The following is a 16,160-nucleotide window of genomic DNA, read 5'->3' as shown; positions in this document are numbered from 1 at the left end:
TCATGAGAGTAGGCAAGCATGGACACAGGTGACATCGGGTAGGCAACCAAGCCAAGCCTGGTAAGGGCAAGTCCGAACCATATCATCGATCATCAATCATGTATTGAAAAGAGATTGTGGCATATGTATGTGCATGTATTTATGACATTGAAATAGAAAACAATGTTTATGTGCAATGTTTCTAGATGTTCTTTGGTATGAGTGCTCCCATGTGCCAAAATGTTAGTATCGACATACGTTTATGGATTCCCATCATTAGCCAAGTGGCTCTATTTCCCATAGGTAGTTGTGCAATCACCAACCTTGCCCACAGGCCCCCACCCATCATCATTGCCATTGTCAGTACTATCACCGCCAATTGTTGATGATCGCCCCTGTTATGTTAATTGAACCCTTAACTTCACTATGGTATCATTGGCTTGGTTGTCCATCTTCTCCTGCTTCCACAGTAGCCTTGTTGAAGATATGTCCATCTTCTACTTCTTGTTCTTTCTTTGCTAATCATCTTCTTGTTAAATGGAAATTTTATATATAGATGTGTGTGTGTGCGTGCACGTGCTCGTGCTTCATAAAATGTTCATTATTGAGAGAGCTAGGCGGAGGAGAAAAAGAAGAATTAGCTTTAATTTTAACTATTCTTTAGTGTTAAGAAAAGCCTATATACACTTCCAATAGGCTTCCAAGCACCTCCAAACATTAATAGCCAAAAGAAAGCCCAAATTACACCCAAAATTGCTACCATGAAAATTCCAACATTAGTTGGCTTGATGATTTTTAAATAGAAAGATACTTAGTAAACAAATGATGCCTTCCTCTTATCTTGAGTGACATAATAGCTCATACACGCCGAAGAAAAACCATATTTAGTACACATGCATGTCACATCAACATCCCTTACATGGATAGTCGTAATACTAATTGACTTGACCAAAGGAGTAGCTCTAGGAGACAAATCTGCAATAGCAGAGCCAATGCTGGTGGCAACCCTTATAATGACCCTAGATGATTATAGAAAATATCAGTTCATTATTATGAACTTCCCTTCTAGTGCGACCTCAAATAGCGTCCCCAATATTCTTGCTACTTTCTTTATTTTGAACTTATGGAACTTTTCAAGTCACCTCCATCAACTACCAGGTCCGAAATGTCCAAATTAGGATTTTGCCTTTCTCCAAGTCATGCATGGGCTCGTGGACTTACCTCATGTGCCCCCTCTTGGTTATCCTTGCTCACTCCTTGCCATCTTCGTTGCCAGCTCATGTGCATCCCCAATCACCCCTACCTACTTTTGGCTACCCATCTAGCCCACCAACCACCTCGTTTGCCCTCTCTTGCTTGCCTTTGACAACATGAATCTACTCTTGATGAGAGAGAGAGAGAGAGAGAGAGAGAGAGAGAGAGAGAGAGAGAGAGAGAGAGAGAGAGAGAGAGAGCAAGATCTTGCACTTGTATTGGCCATGGTCTCGAAGACTCGAAGAAATATAGATTCCATTCGAACTGATAAATAACAATTATGGACTTGCCTTCATAACCATGGACATCATCACAATCACGTTTCTCTTTCGATTGCTAGACCTACATGAGAGAGAGAGAGAGAGAGAGAGAGAGAGAGAGAGAGAGAGAAGAGAGAGAGAGAGAGAGAGAGAGAGAGAGAGAGAGAGAGAGAGAGAGAGAGAGAGAGAAGAGGAAGAAGAAGAAGAAGAAGAAGAAAAAACAATAATGCATTTGAAAGAAAAATATGCATTTTATTTGAATGCTCTCTCTTTATTCGTTTTATTTTTCTAATAGAGTTATTGAGCATGAGCACATCCTTGGTTTGGGATTACCAATCCAAACCTTTTAAATAATATATAGAAAAGATGTAGAATTGTGATTTGTGATTATAGGGATATATATATATGCACATTTACATGTATGTGCACATGTATACACATGCATTTTGGATAGAGCAAGAGAGCCTTACTTAAATGATTGTGTAAAAGTTTAACTTGCATTAACCTTTTAGAGCCAACAATGTGGGTAATGCCTTATGGGCAATGCTAAGTTAACAAGTGCATGGTAGGTGTATGTTGCAGCACTGGGCTTTTTAGCTCCCCATACCACTTTAATTTCCCAATGCAAGTGCACTTTTTCTCTCTATATTAAGAGCAAGGGCTACTTTTTCTCTCATTAGGCTAGAGGGGCTAGTACTATGGAATGTACTAGGTTCCCTATCAATCAAGCAGTGCCAAAAGTTTCTTAGAAAATCCTTTAAATCAACCTTTCACATAGGTGTGGTGAGCTTTAAAAAATAAGTTAAAGCTCATGATGGTTGAAGCTTGTAGAGATCAGAGCTCATCAAACCATTTTAGTTGTTCAAAAAAGGCCCATAAAAGAATGGCAGATGTGGGCTAATGAATGAGTAGGCTGTATGATGGCCTAACATGCTAGGCCACTTCAAGCTTGCCAATCATATTGTTGGGTTTTTGCTCTTCTATTGGACTCGAGTCTAGTTCAATTCGTGGTGCCACTTGTGCTATACAAGGGGGCCACAAAATTATTGGGCCGTTTACCCTCAAGGTAAAATTTTCCTTCAGGATTTGCCATGTCATTATGCTATTGCATAAGGGTATGCCTTGATGTTGAATGGGAAAGACAGACACTTTAGCTAAAAGCAATATTCACGGAAAACAATTTCAATAAGAGATACATAAACCTTTAGCCCAAAATTTCTTTGTAACAAAACTAGTGTTCACGAAAAACCGAGGTTTAATGTAAAGTGAATTGCAAATTTAAAAAAAGACTTTCAAAATTGAAAGAAGAAGGTTTAAAACCTTAAACTTTAAAAAAAATTTAGTTCTAAAAATGGCAAATACATGTAATTTGATTCAAAAATCTCTGCAAAAATTTGAGTTAGAGGTTTTTGTATCTGCTACCAAAAATGTTTTTCGTGAATACTGAACAAAACAATATTTTTTCGAAAGTTGAAAAATTTAAATCTTTTACTTTAAATTGAAAAATTTGTACTTTATTTTACATTAAACCTCGATTTTTGCAAACATTGCCAGTTGTAGAAAGGATTGGTAGCTTTAAGTTCACTCAGTTTTGCTTTAACCAGAGAGAGAAATTATAGAGAGAGGGAAGCAGAATGGTTCAAGGGGCGGTGCGAGGGCCCGGGAGGTAGACTCTAGAGGGGGGGGGGGGAGAGAGATATGATAAATTCGTTGGCCGTACACAGACACCCAGGTTCGTCTCAGCCCCTCAAGGCATAACGATGACGACCCATTCTCTCGTCGGTACTTCCATTGGCTTTGTTCGCAAATTGCCTTGTACCCACTTCGGATTCAGGGCATGGCTCTCTGTTTCCCGCGGGAAGGCTCTTCCCACCATAAAGCTCACTGCTTTGACGGTATTCTGTGGCCTGCATACCAGTGGAGATCGCAACGAGGGAGCCCCTTCCAAGCAGCCCCCCAATTCCCAATCCAGTGCAGTGAAGCAGTTGTCTGACGTCTTCAGGGATACACTCAAGAACCCCCAAACCTTCTCCGAGACCGTCCAGGCGCTGAATGATACCGCTGACAAGCCGGAGTTGTGCACTGCTGATGAGCTGCATTATGTATCAGTGCCAGGAACCACCTGGAAACTTGCTCTGTGGAGGTATCCACCCCGGCCTGAGGTATATTAGCCTGCATACAGGGGACTGTTGCATCCAATGCTACCAATTGCAGTACATGCGGAACATTGTCGATGTTAATGAAGCAAGTCTGCCTACTAACATCTGCTCATGTTTGCAGGCTCCTGCAAGGAATCATCCGCTTCTAATGCTGTCTGGAGTTGGCACCAATGCTATTGGTTTTGATCTTGATCCTAGCGTAGGTTCAAAAGCCACCTCAATTTTCACGATCTTGAATTGCATTGTACATCAACAATCATTTGTATGTCTCATTTGAATTTGGTTCATTTTGAACATGATTATTTTGAGTTGCAGAAAGGCATTGAGGAAAGACTTGTTAGTGTGAGTGTTTAAGGTTTTACATGGGATGTGCTAGGAAGCGTCTTATGCATCCTTGCTACTGTTCTGCTGTGTTTTGCTGTGTCGCATCCGCATGTTGCTGCACTAGCCCCAGTTGACCTATTTGCTGCCATCAATTGCTTCCAAGTGACCTTCAACTCTGTGTTCTGCAGTTTTGCTATTGTGAAAGTCTCCCAGGAGTCATGATGGCCGCAGTTGCTGCTGCATTGTGCTGCCAGGACCTGCCCTACTGCATCATCATCATTTGCAGCTTGGACCCTCTCTACGAACAGCACTTTGCTCCTTGAGCATCCCTTCTATCACGCACCTCTATATACTTCCGTGAAACCAGCTTTTGATAGCTCAAAGGGCAGTAAACCCTATTTTGCAAGCACGAATGACAACAAAATAACTCTGAAATCAACAGATCAATTAAATATTCACAAATGAGAGCTAGAGTGCTCCTACTTGGCAAAAAACATAGAATTGGCCCCAAAGATTGTCACCGCCTTTGTACCTCTTTAGACGGCTGAGAATGGCTTGGAATGGACACAAATAGCTGAGATTTCTGTGGTTTCTTGCAGCATGCTTGATTTTCATATGCTCCAAGGCATTGGCACCATGAGAGAAGGCCTCAATCAAACTCTAGATCAACTAAAAACTCATCCGCTGATGTCAGCATCTTAGACTATAAAAACAACACCACCACTTTGCATCCCCAATCCACCGAGCATTCATGCCCTTGGCTGTCATGATTTGTCCTATTGATCCACTTCTCTGTTTTTCTCACAAACAAGATTACTTCTTGTGACATATCTGCTCCAAACTGACTTCCTTCATAATAAAATTACTCTATTGTTGAGATCTGAAAGAAAGAGAGGAGGTCTTAGCCCATGGACTTGGAATAATCAATCTGAGAGAATAGTAGAGAATGCTGGTTTCAGGGCTCCAAAGCTGTCAAGCTGATTTCCAAAACATAGAGGAAGAGATCAATTGTTGCCTTCACCTTTGCACCTCACATAGCTGTGCGCACTCTCACACACCAATGTAGTGAACTTACCTTTGAATTCGATCGACTTACCTCCTCCTTGGAATTCGCCGGTAGCTTCATAATCAAAGATGCGCTCTTAAGCAAGCTCCAAGCTTCAACCTCCATAGACATGCATGCGAGAAAGCAGAAGAGAAGAAGAAGAGAGGAGAAGAAGAGCTTCTCCATGGTCCCTCACTCCTTCACACACACACTCTCCCTATTTCAGTGTCATGAGGACATGTATTTTTGAAACCTCACTTAACATGTGGATTAATTTTTAATCACATGATTAAGTAAATGATGTACATGTAAGGTGCAACTAGGATTAAAGTAAATTTACGAGCCCAGGACCCAAAGAAATCACGGGATGTCAAAGACAAAAGTTGCTATAAGTTATGCTGCACATGTACTTGGTGGTATCTGATGTCAGTTTTTGGCCTAGGTCATCCATTTGGCCATAAGTGTCAGTTGGTGACACTAGAGAAGTGTTTAATAGTACCTAACGTCAATCTGATGTTCAAAGATGGCACAGAGACACTTGGGAATGGAAGTTGTCTAGCCAATTTAATTATTGGCCAGTCAGAAAAAATTTTAAGGCATCAAAATAATTATTAGATTAATTTTCAGTATTTTAAGGCTGAAAATTAATATTTAATTATAAAAAATGTTGAAAAAACCATTTGGGAAGGTTGTCACTAGTGAAAAATGCCCATGCAAGATTGAAAAACGTCTTTAGAGGTTGGAGAGAGGCATTTCTATAAATTCAGTTTGCAAGAGAGAGGGAGAGGAGGTTGCTGGTCTGATTTGCAGCCATTGGAGGACCTTCTGAGGCAGCAAGGGACAAAAAAAGACCAATCAATAGCAGGAGACAACATCTATAGGCTGTTGAGACAGGGCAACAACAGTAATTGACTGATTTTCTTCAGTTCTTTGCATCTATATGCTGTTGTGGTAGAGCAGCAGCTGCACTTGATTGATTTTCAGTCATTCCTCGTAACAAAACTCTGAATTTTCTCTCTCTATAGCTTTCCCTCTTATCTTTCAGCCATTTCACAGCCTTGCTCCGAAGATCTCAGCATTTGGACCCTTGGAGGTTGAGAAATTGCAAATTTCTTTGCTCTAAACCCTAATTTACAGTAGAAATTAGGGTTTAGTAGCAGCCTTGGGAAGTACGCATGAAATTGGAAGCTCAAAGACCTGGATTTAACAAGGCTGAAGGTGAATTTCAGCTGAATTCAGGTGGAGGACTAGCCAGCCATTGAATTTGGGGCATTTTCATCGTCTATGAAGTGAGTGAAGGCCAATTGAGTGCCCGAATCAAGCTGGCAAAATAGATTGAAGACGTGCTGGTCACTTTGGATAGCAAGGGGAGTTGAAATTATGGAAAGGGATTGGGAGAATCCCATTGTAAGTCAAGTTTTTTTTCAATAAAGCTAAAGAAATACCAAAAGGGGTGCCAATTTTGGGGCCAATCGGGTGTGCATTGTTCAAGATCAGTAGGTAAATTTGTATTTTCAGATTTGCATTTATTGTTTGCCGTTGTAATTAAGTTGTAATAAAGGATTTATCACCCTATCCGAGGAGGAAGGCTGGTTATACTCACACTCCCTCTCTCCCTCTCATACACAAGAAGGAAGCAAGAGCAAGAAGCAAGAAGATAACAAGTTTGGCCATCCCCTTTTTGGTCGGAGCCTTTGTCCATTCCTCTATTCTCTTTCCTTCTCCTCCCTATTAGCATTGGTTTTAACCCGTGCCTCTCATTTTTTACAACTTGCATGGGAGAGAGCGCGACATTCTTTTACAAGATGAATTACAAGGCATTTGGCACTCTTTGTTGCAAAGATATTAAAGTGCGCTTATTTGTGTGCGTCTTCCTCTTATATTTAGGACTTTTCTTGCGCTTTGTGTCTTCAGATTTTTCTTATTGCACCTTTGTTCTCTGTCTTTCTCTTGTCTTGGGATTGTCTTCAGCTTCTGATTTTCCGGATTTCCCGTCTTGATCTTTCGAGGGTTAATATACTTTGATACTCACTTTGCTTACAACTTCTTGATGTTGGCTTGTTTGAGGGAGCACAGTGGTGCATTAAGACATGTATTCATCATTGATGAGTTTAGGAGCTCCCCTTTGGCTTCTACTGTAGGAGGGATGTAATGCACATATATAGTTAGGACATGGGATTTTGAGATGAGGTGAAGCGAATTGATGCCACGGTTCAGTCCTCTATACACTTATTGCGCGTTGTAGATGTGATGCAATCATATATTGGCAAGGTCTAGGAGGCCTTGGATAGGATGATTGAGTACCTAGAGGAGTTGGTATTAGATGAGAATTAGTATGATGAGATCCGCACCTTATGTGTGACACATTGGGATACCTATCATCTCCTTTGCATTCCGCAATACACACGTTGGACCCAGAGTTTTAGGGTCGTGGGTAGGAGAGTGACAAGGAGGTTGTTGATGGCTTGAGGTGCATCTTGGAGCACATGGTTCTTGATATTGAGACGAGGCACATAGTGAAGGATTAGCTTGCACTCTATAGGAAATTTCGTGGTTCATATGGTTGTGGTAATGCAAAGGTGGACAGGTTCACCAGAGGCGGTCCTCTGTGGTGGGAGGATTATGGATATGATGGCCCTGAGCTTCAACACCTAGCAGTTTGCATTTTGAGCCAGGTGGCTTGGACTTGATCAAGCTAAACAGAAAGAGCTTTTTTGAACGAGTGCTAGATATGTACGTACGAAGCATGTGGCTGAAATTTCAGCATTAGAGCTTGTTGCAACTAAGGAGAGAGACCTCAAATATATAGATGTGGGGCTTGGTGTTCAATTGCTTGACTAAACTTTTGATTCCTCTTAGACATCTCATCAATAACGATCCAAATATAATTATAGGGCATTTTGGCCATTGGCCACACTTGTATGAAAATATAAATATTTAAGGGAACTTTTAAAATAATAAAATAAATCTTGTTTCAAGGTATATGATCATCAAATTAATTTGCACTAAGCCAATATATCTTGGTAACAATTGATATATAAAAGGTTGGTTATATCCCTCCCTTGCATTGGAAGAACGTGATAAATAATAATACTTTGAACTATCCAACTTGAGAGAGAGCTTCAATATATAGCTATGGGGCTTGGTGCTCGAAAGTGGAAAGTAAAGGCTACAAATGACAAGTGTTGAGCAAAATATATATATTAAAAGTGACATGTCCTATTCTAGATGCTAGTGGCCACATGTCATTTTTTTAGAGAAAGAAGCTTTTAAACTTTCTGCTCTAAAAATCTCTCAAACGGTTAAGAATTTGAAATAGCCGTTGAAGACAAAATTGTTCCTTGTGAATTTCGGAGCCTTTGATGTGAAAAAAATTCCATTTGAATAACTTTCAAAAATAGCAGCCTTCTAAATATTAGAAGTTGCCAAATATGAATTCAAGAGAGCTTAAGTGTATAGGTTCACCGGTTCATGGTTGGTGCCTTCTATCATGAGCATTTGGTTTTGCTTTTTGTGAAACCACTTATTACGTGGGCTTCTAGTGAATGTGACCACTACTCCAATGAAAAAGTCTTAGTCATATGGGCTTTGTGGTTAATTTGAGCACTTGCTAAACTTTTAAATTCTCTCGGGCATCTTGTCAATGATGAACCAAATATAATTATAGGGCATTCTAGCTAGTGGCCAGTGAAAAAGTCTTAGTCATATGGGTTTTCTAGTTAATCTAAGTGCTTGGCTAAAATTTTAAATCTTCAAAGGCATCTTGTCAACGATGAACCAAATATAATTATAGGGCATTTTGGCCAATGCCACCCTTGTATGAAAAGTTTAACCGAACTTTTAAAATACTCAAATAATATACAAATCATCTTTCAAGGTATATGATCATAAAATTCATTTGAATCATTGAGCCGATACATGTTGATAACAATTGATACACACCAGGTTGGTTGCCCAATGTGTATGAAAAGTGTGAATACCTTGTTTTCTGTGGTCACAAAGCTTGATTTGAGTGGAAGGTTAACCAGAGAAAGGTGGAAGGTTGACTAGAGGAAGAAATAACTTGAGATTAAGGTGAATCTGGGTAAAAAGTAAATAATTGGAAGTCAACTTTGATTTTATACCATGGACACCACATCCATGTCTGAGAAACATTCTACTATTGCCACGTAGCATCCATTCATTGGGCCTAGCATTTGAGGTGACATGTAGCACAGAAGAGATGGTGGTCTCAATGCATGTATTAGCTCTTCAAACCACAAAGCCTCATAACTATTCTATCTGGGACAGCTCTGCAATTTGCCTTGATTGCCCCAAACAATCTTCACCACAACCAAGCCATGAACACTTCGGCTCACCTCAATTTCATGTGCACTTCAACACATGGGCAAGACTTTATCCTTACTGCTTCTTATAAGTGGCACGAATAGAAGGAGAAGGGGATGCATTTCGATGATGCCCTCTGCTGCTCCTTGCTTTCACTTTTAAGCTGCCTTCTTCCGATGTGCAGCCAACAAACAAGAGCTTTTATATTAAAAAGCTGCTGACTCCTTTTTCTAATGTTTCACCAACCGAACCAAGACTTAAGCTATCTTTGCATGATGTTAGCGATCCTTTTGATGCCACTACCTTTTGTCAGACTGTTGGATGCCTTATGTACTTGTGTAATACACAGTCAGACATTCAGTATGAACTTTCCCATCATGCACAAACCAAAAAGCACACATGGGCAAGTTGTAAAGTATGTGTTTTGTTACTTACAAGGTACACATTGTCTTAGCTTGTTCTATCCCAAGGGGGGTGACTTCAGTGTCATACTTTTGGTGATTTAGATTGGGCTGGCGATTATGATATATGTTAAACTAGAGGTAATCTCGTCTTTCTTGGAAATGCATGCATTTCTTATTTGAGCAAGAAACAAAATCATTGTTGCTTTTACCACTACTGTTGAATGTTTATGGCTGACACGTTTGCTGGTTGATCCACATGTTTTAGTTGAGGAATTGACTCCTGTTCATGGTGATAGTTTGACCGCTGTTGCAGTAGCACGAAACCTTGTGTTTCATGCCTGCATGGAACGCATTGAGGTTCACTATCATTTTGGCAGGGAATAGCTTCATGCAGCTGATATTAGCTTGCCAATCACAATATGGCTGATACATTCGCTGAGGCACTTTCCACAGAGAAGTTTAAAGCATTCTACACGCTTTGAACATGCTTCCTTTTGGTGATTAATGTATTTCTTTGTACACATGTCATTGTAACTGCAGGGGTATAGTTTGAAATACGAAATGCCTATGTGGCAATGCCAATTTCGAAAGGATTATGGTTAGGTTTAGGGTTTAGGCCTATCCTAGCTTTCTCATTTTTTGTTGTACTCATTATTGTACTTGTTCACTGGTGAGTTTCTCAATACAGCTTTGCTTTCTTGCTATATCTACTCTCTATGCACCCATTTTGCAGCACAAAGGGTAAAATTTAAAAGAGTGTTCATCTTTGATCATGGGTGTGGCATCCTTTGATTATGGGCTTAAGGCCTGTATTGGCAGCTTGAATCTTCTTGAAGCTCATACCGACTTCTTTGTTGAGGGAGGTATTTTGGCATAAATTATGGTTTTGTCTTATAGAATGGGTTATATGTACATTAATAAAGTGGTTGAAAAAGAGTCTCCCTTAAATGATCTTTGTATGAGCCAAACTGCTTCTCTTTTCATTAAGCTCAAGCCCAGTCATACTGATGCCTATGTGCATAGTGAGACAATTCACCATATGCTTTGATTTTGTTTGCTTTCTGGTTCCTACTGTTTGAGAGTGCAATTTTGAAGGCATAAATTATGCGAAGCTTTAATACATATTTTGGAGCATGCATGGTGTTTTGGGCACTTTGGTTGGCATTGTTTGAATTGCAATTTCGAAGGTATAAATTTTGCAAAGTTGTATATACATTCTGTAGTATGAAAATCTGTTTTTCTTTTGTTTTTCGGCCTTGTTGCTCAATGGCTAGTTATGTTGTAGGTTTCGATGGCACGCTTCATGGCTGAACAGGGGTTCGATACTTGGATTTTGGAGGTGAGAGGAGCGGGGTTGAGTAAGAGAGAGGGCCAACCTACGTCCAGTCAAAGTCCAATTAGTGTGAATGGTGCTGTCAGTGGATCTAATGCAATGGTGCCAAAACAGTCTGCATTATCTCAGACTGGTGTACCTGAGGTGATTGACCAGGGTGATGGATCAGTCCAGAGTGACACGAAATCCACCAGCACGAGTCTGTACAACCTCTTTTCTCAAGTCTCAGAAACTTTAAGCAAATTCTTAAATGAAGGACAATCGCTTCTTTCATCATCTCCTCTATTAGATCGAATATCGAGGCTATTAGAGAACTTTCCCTTGTCGGGCCGATACGAGGAATTTTGGGAAGGCCTTGTACGAGCTTTGAATGAGAGGCAAAACTCGGCCATTGCTAAGCAGATCATAGCTCTCAGCAATCGGTTGCTCAAGCTGTTAGAAGATGGTCAGAAGGCAGTTTCTCCCCAGTTATCAGATCTGCAGGAAAAGCTTATCAATGCAGGACAACTAGCTGATTTGCAAGAACGACTGATTGTCACTATTGATGATTACCAAAAGCTACTGGATTTAATCTTGACATATGATTGGGATTTTGACAATTACCTTGAGGAGGATGTTCCTGCAGCAGTGAGTATATTTCTTCTTTCCAAGTGGCTATTATGTTTTCACTGCATGAGGTTTTGTACTGTGTGTTTTGTTGGATAACATTTGTCTTTCATCATTCTTTTTCATATAGATGGAGTACATTCGGAATCTTAGCAAACCCAAAGATGGTAAGGTCCATGCAGTTGGCCACTCTATGGGTGGTATAGTTCTATATGCAATGATAGCTTCACAAAGTAAGTATGATCTAAGTGGCAATTATCTTGCTGCGTAAACTTCTCTAAAAAAGATTCTGTGGCAGTGCTTCAAACAAGCTGATAAGGTGGGTAGTTGATTGCTTTTTTATTTTTTTAGGAGAGAAATGCAGTCTGGCATCGGCTGTGACCCTAGCATCTTCTCTCGATTATGCTGTCTCTGATTCGTCTCTAAAGTTGCTACTTCCACTGGTGAAATTCATCAACCATTTTCAGTTGTGTCAAATGTCGATAATATTTTTGTTTGCACCTCACTTGTCTCGATTTCTTTGCTTCATTGCAGGCCGATCCAGCTCAAGCCCTCAATGTCCCTGCAGTACCTCTTGGGGCTCTTATGGCAGCTATCCATCCTCTTGCCATGAATCCACCATACTTCATGGCCTGGTTGAGTCCTCAAGTCTCAGCGCAAGCAATGATGGATCCTGAGTTGTTCAAAAAGCTGGTTATGAACAATTTTTGTTAGTAATATTCACTACCACTAGGCATATGCTGTTGTATCAAAAATATCCATTTTTCCTTTTTTGAAAATCTGTTTTTGTTTCTCAGGCACTATACCTGCTAAATTGCTCCTGCAGCTGACAACAGTTTTCCAACCTGGTGGCTTGCGCAATCGGACTGGGACAATATTCTTCAAGGATCACCTACATACTTGCTCAGTACCTGTGCTGGCTGTTGCTGCTGATGAGGATTTGATTTGTCCTCCTGCTGCTGTTTTAGGTACATATTTGGATCACCCTTGACTTTTTGACACTGAATCAGGAAAAACAATGTCTGTGCTGCACCACCATCTTGTGTCTCTCATGCCAGAAATGCATCTATGATATTCTTTGGCACCTGCCAGGGCACCCAACTATTAGAAATGTTATGCCCTGTGAGGATTTGACACCTTACGTGCAAGCAAGAGGGCTAATACAGGGCACACGGATTACTTTTGACCCAATTTCATAACCCAAACTGCCAGTGAACTGTCTTTACTCTTGAGTACAGTATGGGCCTGGGCCCAATTTTTAGCATGCACACAAAGGGGCTGTATTCTCCATGCTATAATGAAGGTCATGCCTCATGAATGCATTTGCTTCTTATTTTGCCAGGTTGGCAACATGCATAAATGAGGAAAGAGAGGTGGCTAAATCGCTGTCAACTCTTGTTCATTCTATGTGTACATCAGGAGTATGAGGTCCAAGTCATGAGATACATCAGTTTAAAATCCTATCAATAGGGAAGGAGAGAAGAACTTTAGTCAGTAGGGAAGGAAAGAAGGGTATTACGTTTCTGGCAAGCTGATAAGCCTGCAGAGTTGGTTGAATCCCTCAGCTAGCGAATAAGCTGATTTAAGGAACTAGGTCCAGCTTTAACTGGCCCAAAAACCTGTAAGTTCCAATAAAGCGACCTGGAATTTAGATTTATTGTTTGTTAGATGAGTATTAGTAAGCCATTGTCAGCTTAAACTGCAGTCAAACATTGATTGTCTGTCATCAGCATAAAGGCATATACATTCAATACATGGCAGAAGGGAGTGTCAAAATAACAGGTATGCTTTGATACCATGTCAAAATAGTGTGATAGAACAATATGCACTCATATCATATCAGAGAGACAGTAGGGTTTGCAGGGAGAAACACAGTGTACGGAAAACACTGAGAGAAGAAGAAACTCAGAGAAAAGGCAGCAAACAAAGCAGGATGAGGCCATTCTCCACCTAGATGAGGACAGCAGGAGCGGAGGCTGCCCATTGCAGCAGTGGTTGTGTTTTCAGCAATTCAGGTGGTAAGTGGTTGTCCAATGCATTGATAGTTGGGCTTCAAGCAGTAGAAGGCTATCCTTCCCCTAGGTGAGATAGGAGGAGGCTGTCCAAAGTAGCAGAAAAGGCTGTGTTTTTGTGGTAGGTAGGACTAGAAGACGGCATTTTCCCATGTTGAGGTGCAGCTATTTTTCACTCGGGGAAGGTCCTAGGAAGCATTGATTTATTTTAGTGAGGCTGCAAAGTGATGTGTTTTTCGAGGCCGTCATCTATGAGATGGAGAAGGTGTAGACAATTGTAAAGCATCCTTAGAAAGTCGTGGTTGTATGAGGCTAGTTCTCTACAAGCTCTCATTTCAGAATGCCAATTTTAGAGGTAGTTATGTTAGTGCCATATTTTCAATTCGATGATGTATGTAAGTTGGGAGATTAAATTTTGCATTTTGAAAGAGAATGATTCAACCAAACAGGGATAACATATCCACATTGGGATATGGTCAAGGGAAGACCCGAATCTCAAGGAAATAACATCCTTACCAAGGTAGCAGATATAGCCAGAAAAGCGGAGTTAGCTCATGTACTACTACTTATTCTTATATGGTATGGAGGGCTGTATTTTAAGTCAAAAGATGGAGAACGATAGGGTAGGTCCCAGAGCATTGTTAGAGATTGTCATCCCTTGGACAAGCATTCATTAGATAGGCTGTGTACATATGCATTTCTTGTCAGGCAGGCATTTGCGAGCAGTTTTGTGTGGTGGAGCAGGCAGGATATTCATGTGGCAGATTTTTGTGCAATCGAGTAGGTAGGACATGTGGCAGTTTGGTCGTATAGTAGGTTGCAGTCATCACAGGTGCCACATGGCACAATAGGAGCAGTCAGCCAGTTTGTGTGCGCAGTTGGCTGCATTTAATGCAGCCAACCTGCATTATTGTTAGCATTTCTTTTTGGGCTATTTATACTGCCCAGCCTCCACACACTTTTATATACTCTGATCACAAGTTTCCAGATTATTGATTGTGGAGATTGCTGTACATATTTTGAGGTTCACAGCTCACGAGATCTTTGAGGTGGAGACATACACAGACATACACTCTGTGCCCATGCACATATCTACTTCCTTATACAACATTCTTCATCGCAGATTTTTTGCATTCCATTGTTTCTCTCTCTCTCTTCTCTCTCTATTCACTCTCAATCTTGGCCATACGCTTTTGCATCGCTTCACTCTAACATGGTATGAGAGCATTGAAGGACTGACTAAGGGTGGATCTAACCGAAGAGGAGATTTCAAGGCGACACAAGGCTGCATTTTCAACGTTCAAGGGCGAGTAGGAGGGTTGCGCATCAGAACAAGGCTAAGGTGAGCATGGGCGCGTAAGAAAGGAGCAAAGTTGTTGAAGCTGCTATTGATTTTTGCTATTTGAGAAGGAAGAAGGTTGTGTTTTGGATCTTTGAGTGCAGATTTTACCTTTTCATTGCCTCTGGCAAGTGGAGCAAGACAAGCGAATAAGCGCCCTAGCAGGCTATGTTTTCACAATCAGAGGGGGCTGCTTTTTATGTTTTGTGCATGAGTTTTGGATGAGGATGTCTTCTGAGGCCGAGACAAAGTTTCAGGTGATCATGGACCGGAAGGTGCCTTAGTTACTAGCTTTTCCATCAGATCAAAAGCGCGATGCCGAGAACTATTGCATCTGGCGTGTTATGATGCTCGCCATTCCAGAGTCTTATGATTTGGCGGAACTTGTTACAGAGGCTATCCACCGTCCTCCATCGAGAGATAAGTTCAAACTCTTTATAAGTGATAAGTTGGAGTTAGCAAAGGCTTAGGCGCATCGGGACAAACTAAATGCTCGCATTCGCTCGTTTTTATCTCTCTCATACACTACAACTGTGATCTCCCATATAGAGCATTTGACGGTGGCTTGGGAGATATGGGTGAAGTTTAATCAGATGTATAATCGATTGATTGTCATGAAATGTTTCTTTCGAAGTGTAGATGAGGACCACAAGTGTCAACAAGTCATTTTCTATGTGGGAGTATATCAACAAGTTGAGGTAGCTTCAGATGCAAGTGCAAAACACAGGGAAGGTGATCACTTCTGAAGACATGGCAATAACTCTTCTTTCACAATTACCGCCTTGTTTTAGTGGTTTTTATTTTGCCTTGATTACCTCAAGCTAGTCAAAGACTCTTCGTTGGGAGGAGTTGGTTCCTATGGTCTTAGGTCAACAGGAGCAGTTGAAAGGGACCAATGCTTCTAAATCGGAGGCATTGATAGGTCAGTGACTGAGTCCTCTCAGAAGAAGGGGAAGGACCAAAAGGAGGAGGAGAACAAATCCAAGAAGAACAAGGAAAAGGAGTCTACTTGTCGTATTTGTGGCAAGACAAGTCATTGGAAGGACTGCCACGACAAGGAAAAAAAAGAAAAGGAGAAGGAGACATCTTCAATGTAATGAAAAAAGCTAAGGGGAGAGA

The 16,160-nt window shown here is 40.9% G+C and overlaps 1 protein-coding gene across 5 annotated transcripts in view; it reads left to right on the top strand.

Moving 5' to 3' along the window:
* The first annotated feature begins 3,164 nt into the window (after positions 1 to 3,164).
* Positions 3,165 to 16,160, top strand: part of LOC148019792 (alpha/beta hydrolase family protein) — a 35,568-nt gene continuing 22,572 nt past the window's right edge. The window contains exons 1-7 of one of the 5 annotated variants that reach the window (XM_087699959.1): positions 3,165 to 3,655; positions 3,774 to 3,851; positions 11,037 to 11,711; positions 11,821 to 11,923; positions 12,042 to 12,133; positions 12,225 to 12,399; positions 12,488 to 12,658. In XM_087699959.1, coding sequence (XP_087556085.1) covers positions 3,254 to 3,655; positions 3,774 to 3,851; positions 11,037 to 11,711; positions 11,821 to 11,923; positions 12,042 to 12,133; positions 12,225 to 12,399; positions 12,488 to 12,658 — 1,696 coding nt within the window. In that variant the 5' untranslated portion in view covers positions 3,165 to 3,253. Of the gene's footprint in view, positions 3,656 to 3,773; positions 3,852 to 11,036; positions 11,712 to 11,820; positions 11,924 to 12,041; positions 12,134 to 12,224; positions 12,404 to 12,487; positions 12,659 to 16,160 lie in introns of those variants that run through there. The other 4 variants (XM_087699960.1, XM_087699961.1, XM_087699963.1 and 1 more) reach the window with 4 other exon arrangements.

This window comes from Lygodium microphyllum, chromosome 19, assembly GCF_053477565.2.
Source record: "Lygodium microphyllum isolate KBCC chromosome 19, Lygodium_microphyllum_v1.1.10, whole genome shotgun sequence".
NCBI lineage: Eukaryota > Viridiplantae > Streptophyta > Polypodiopsida > Schizaeales > Lygodiaceae > Lygodium > Lygodium microphyllum.
Note: the sequence above shows the minus strand (reverse complement) of the source record. Positions and strands in the feature narration are given on the sequence as shown.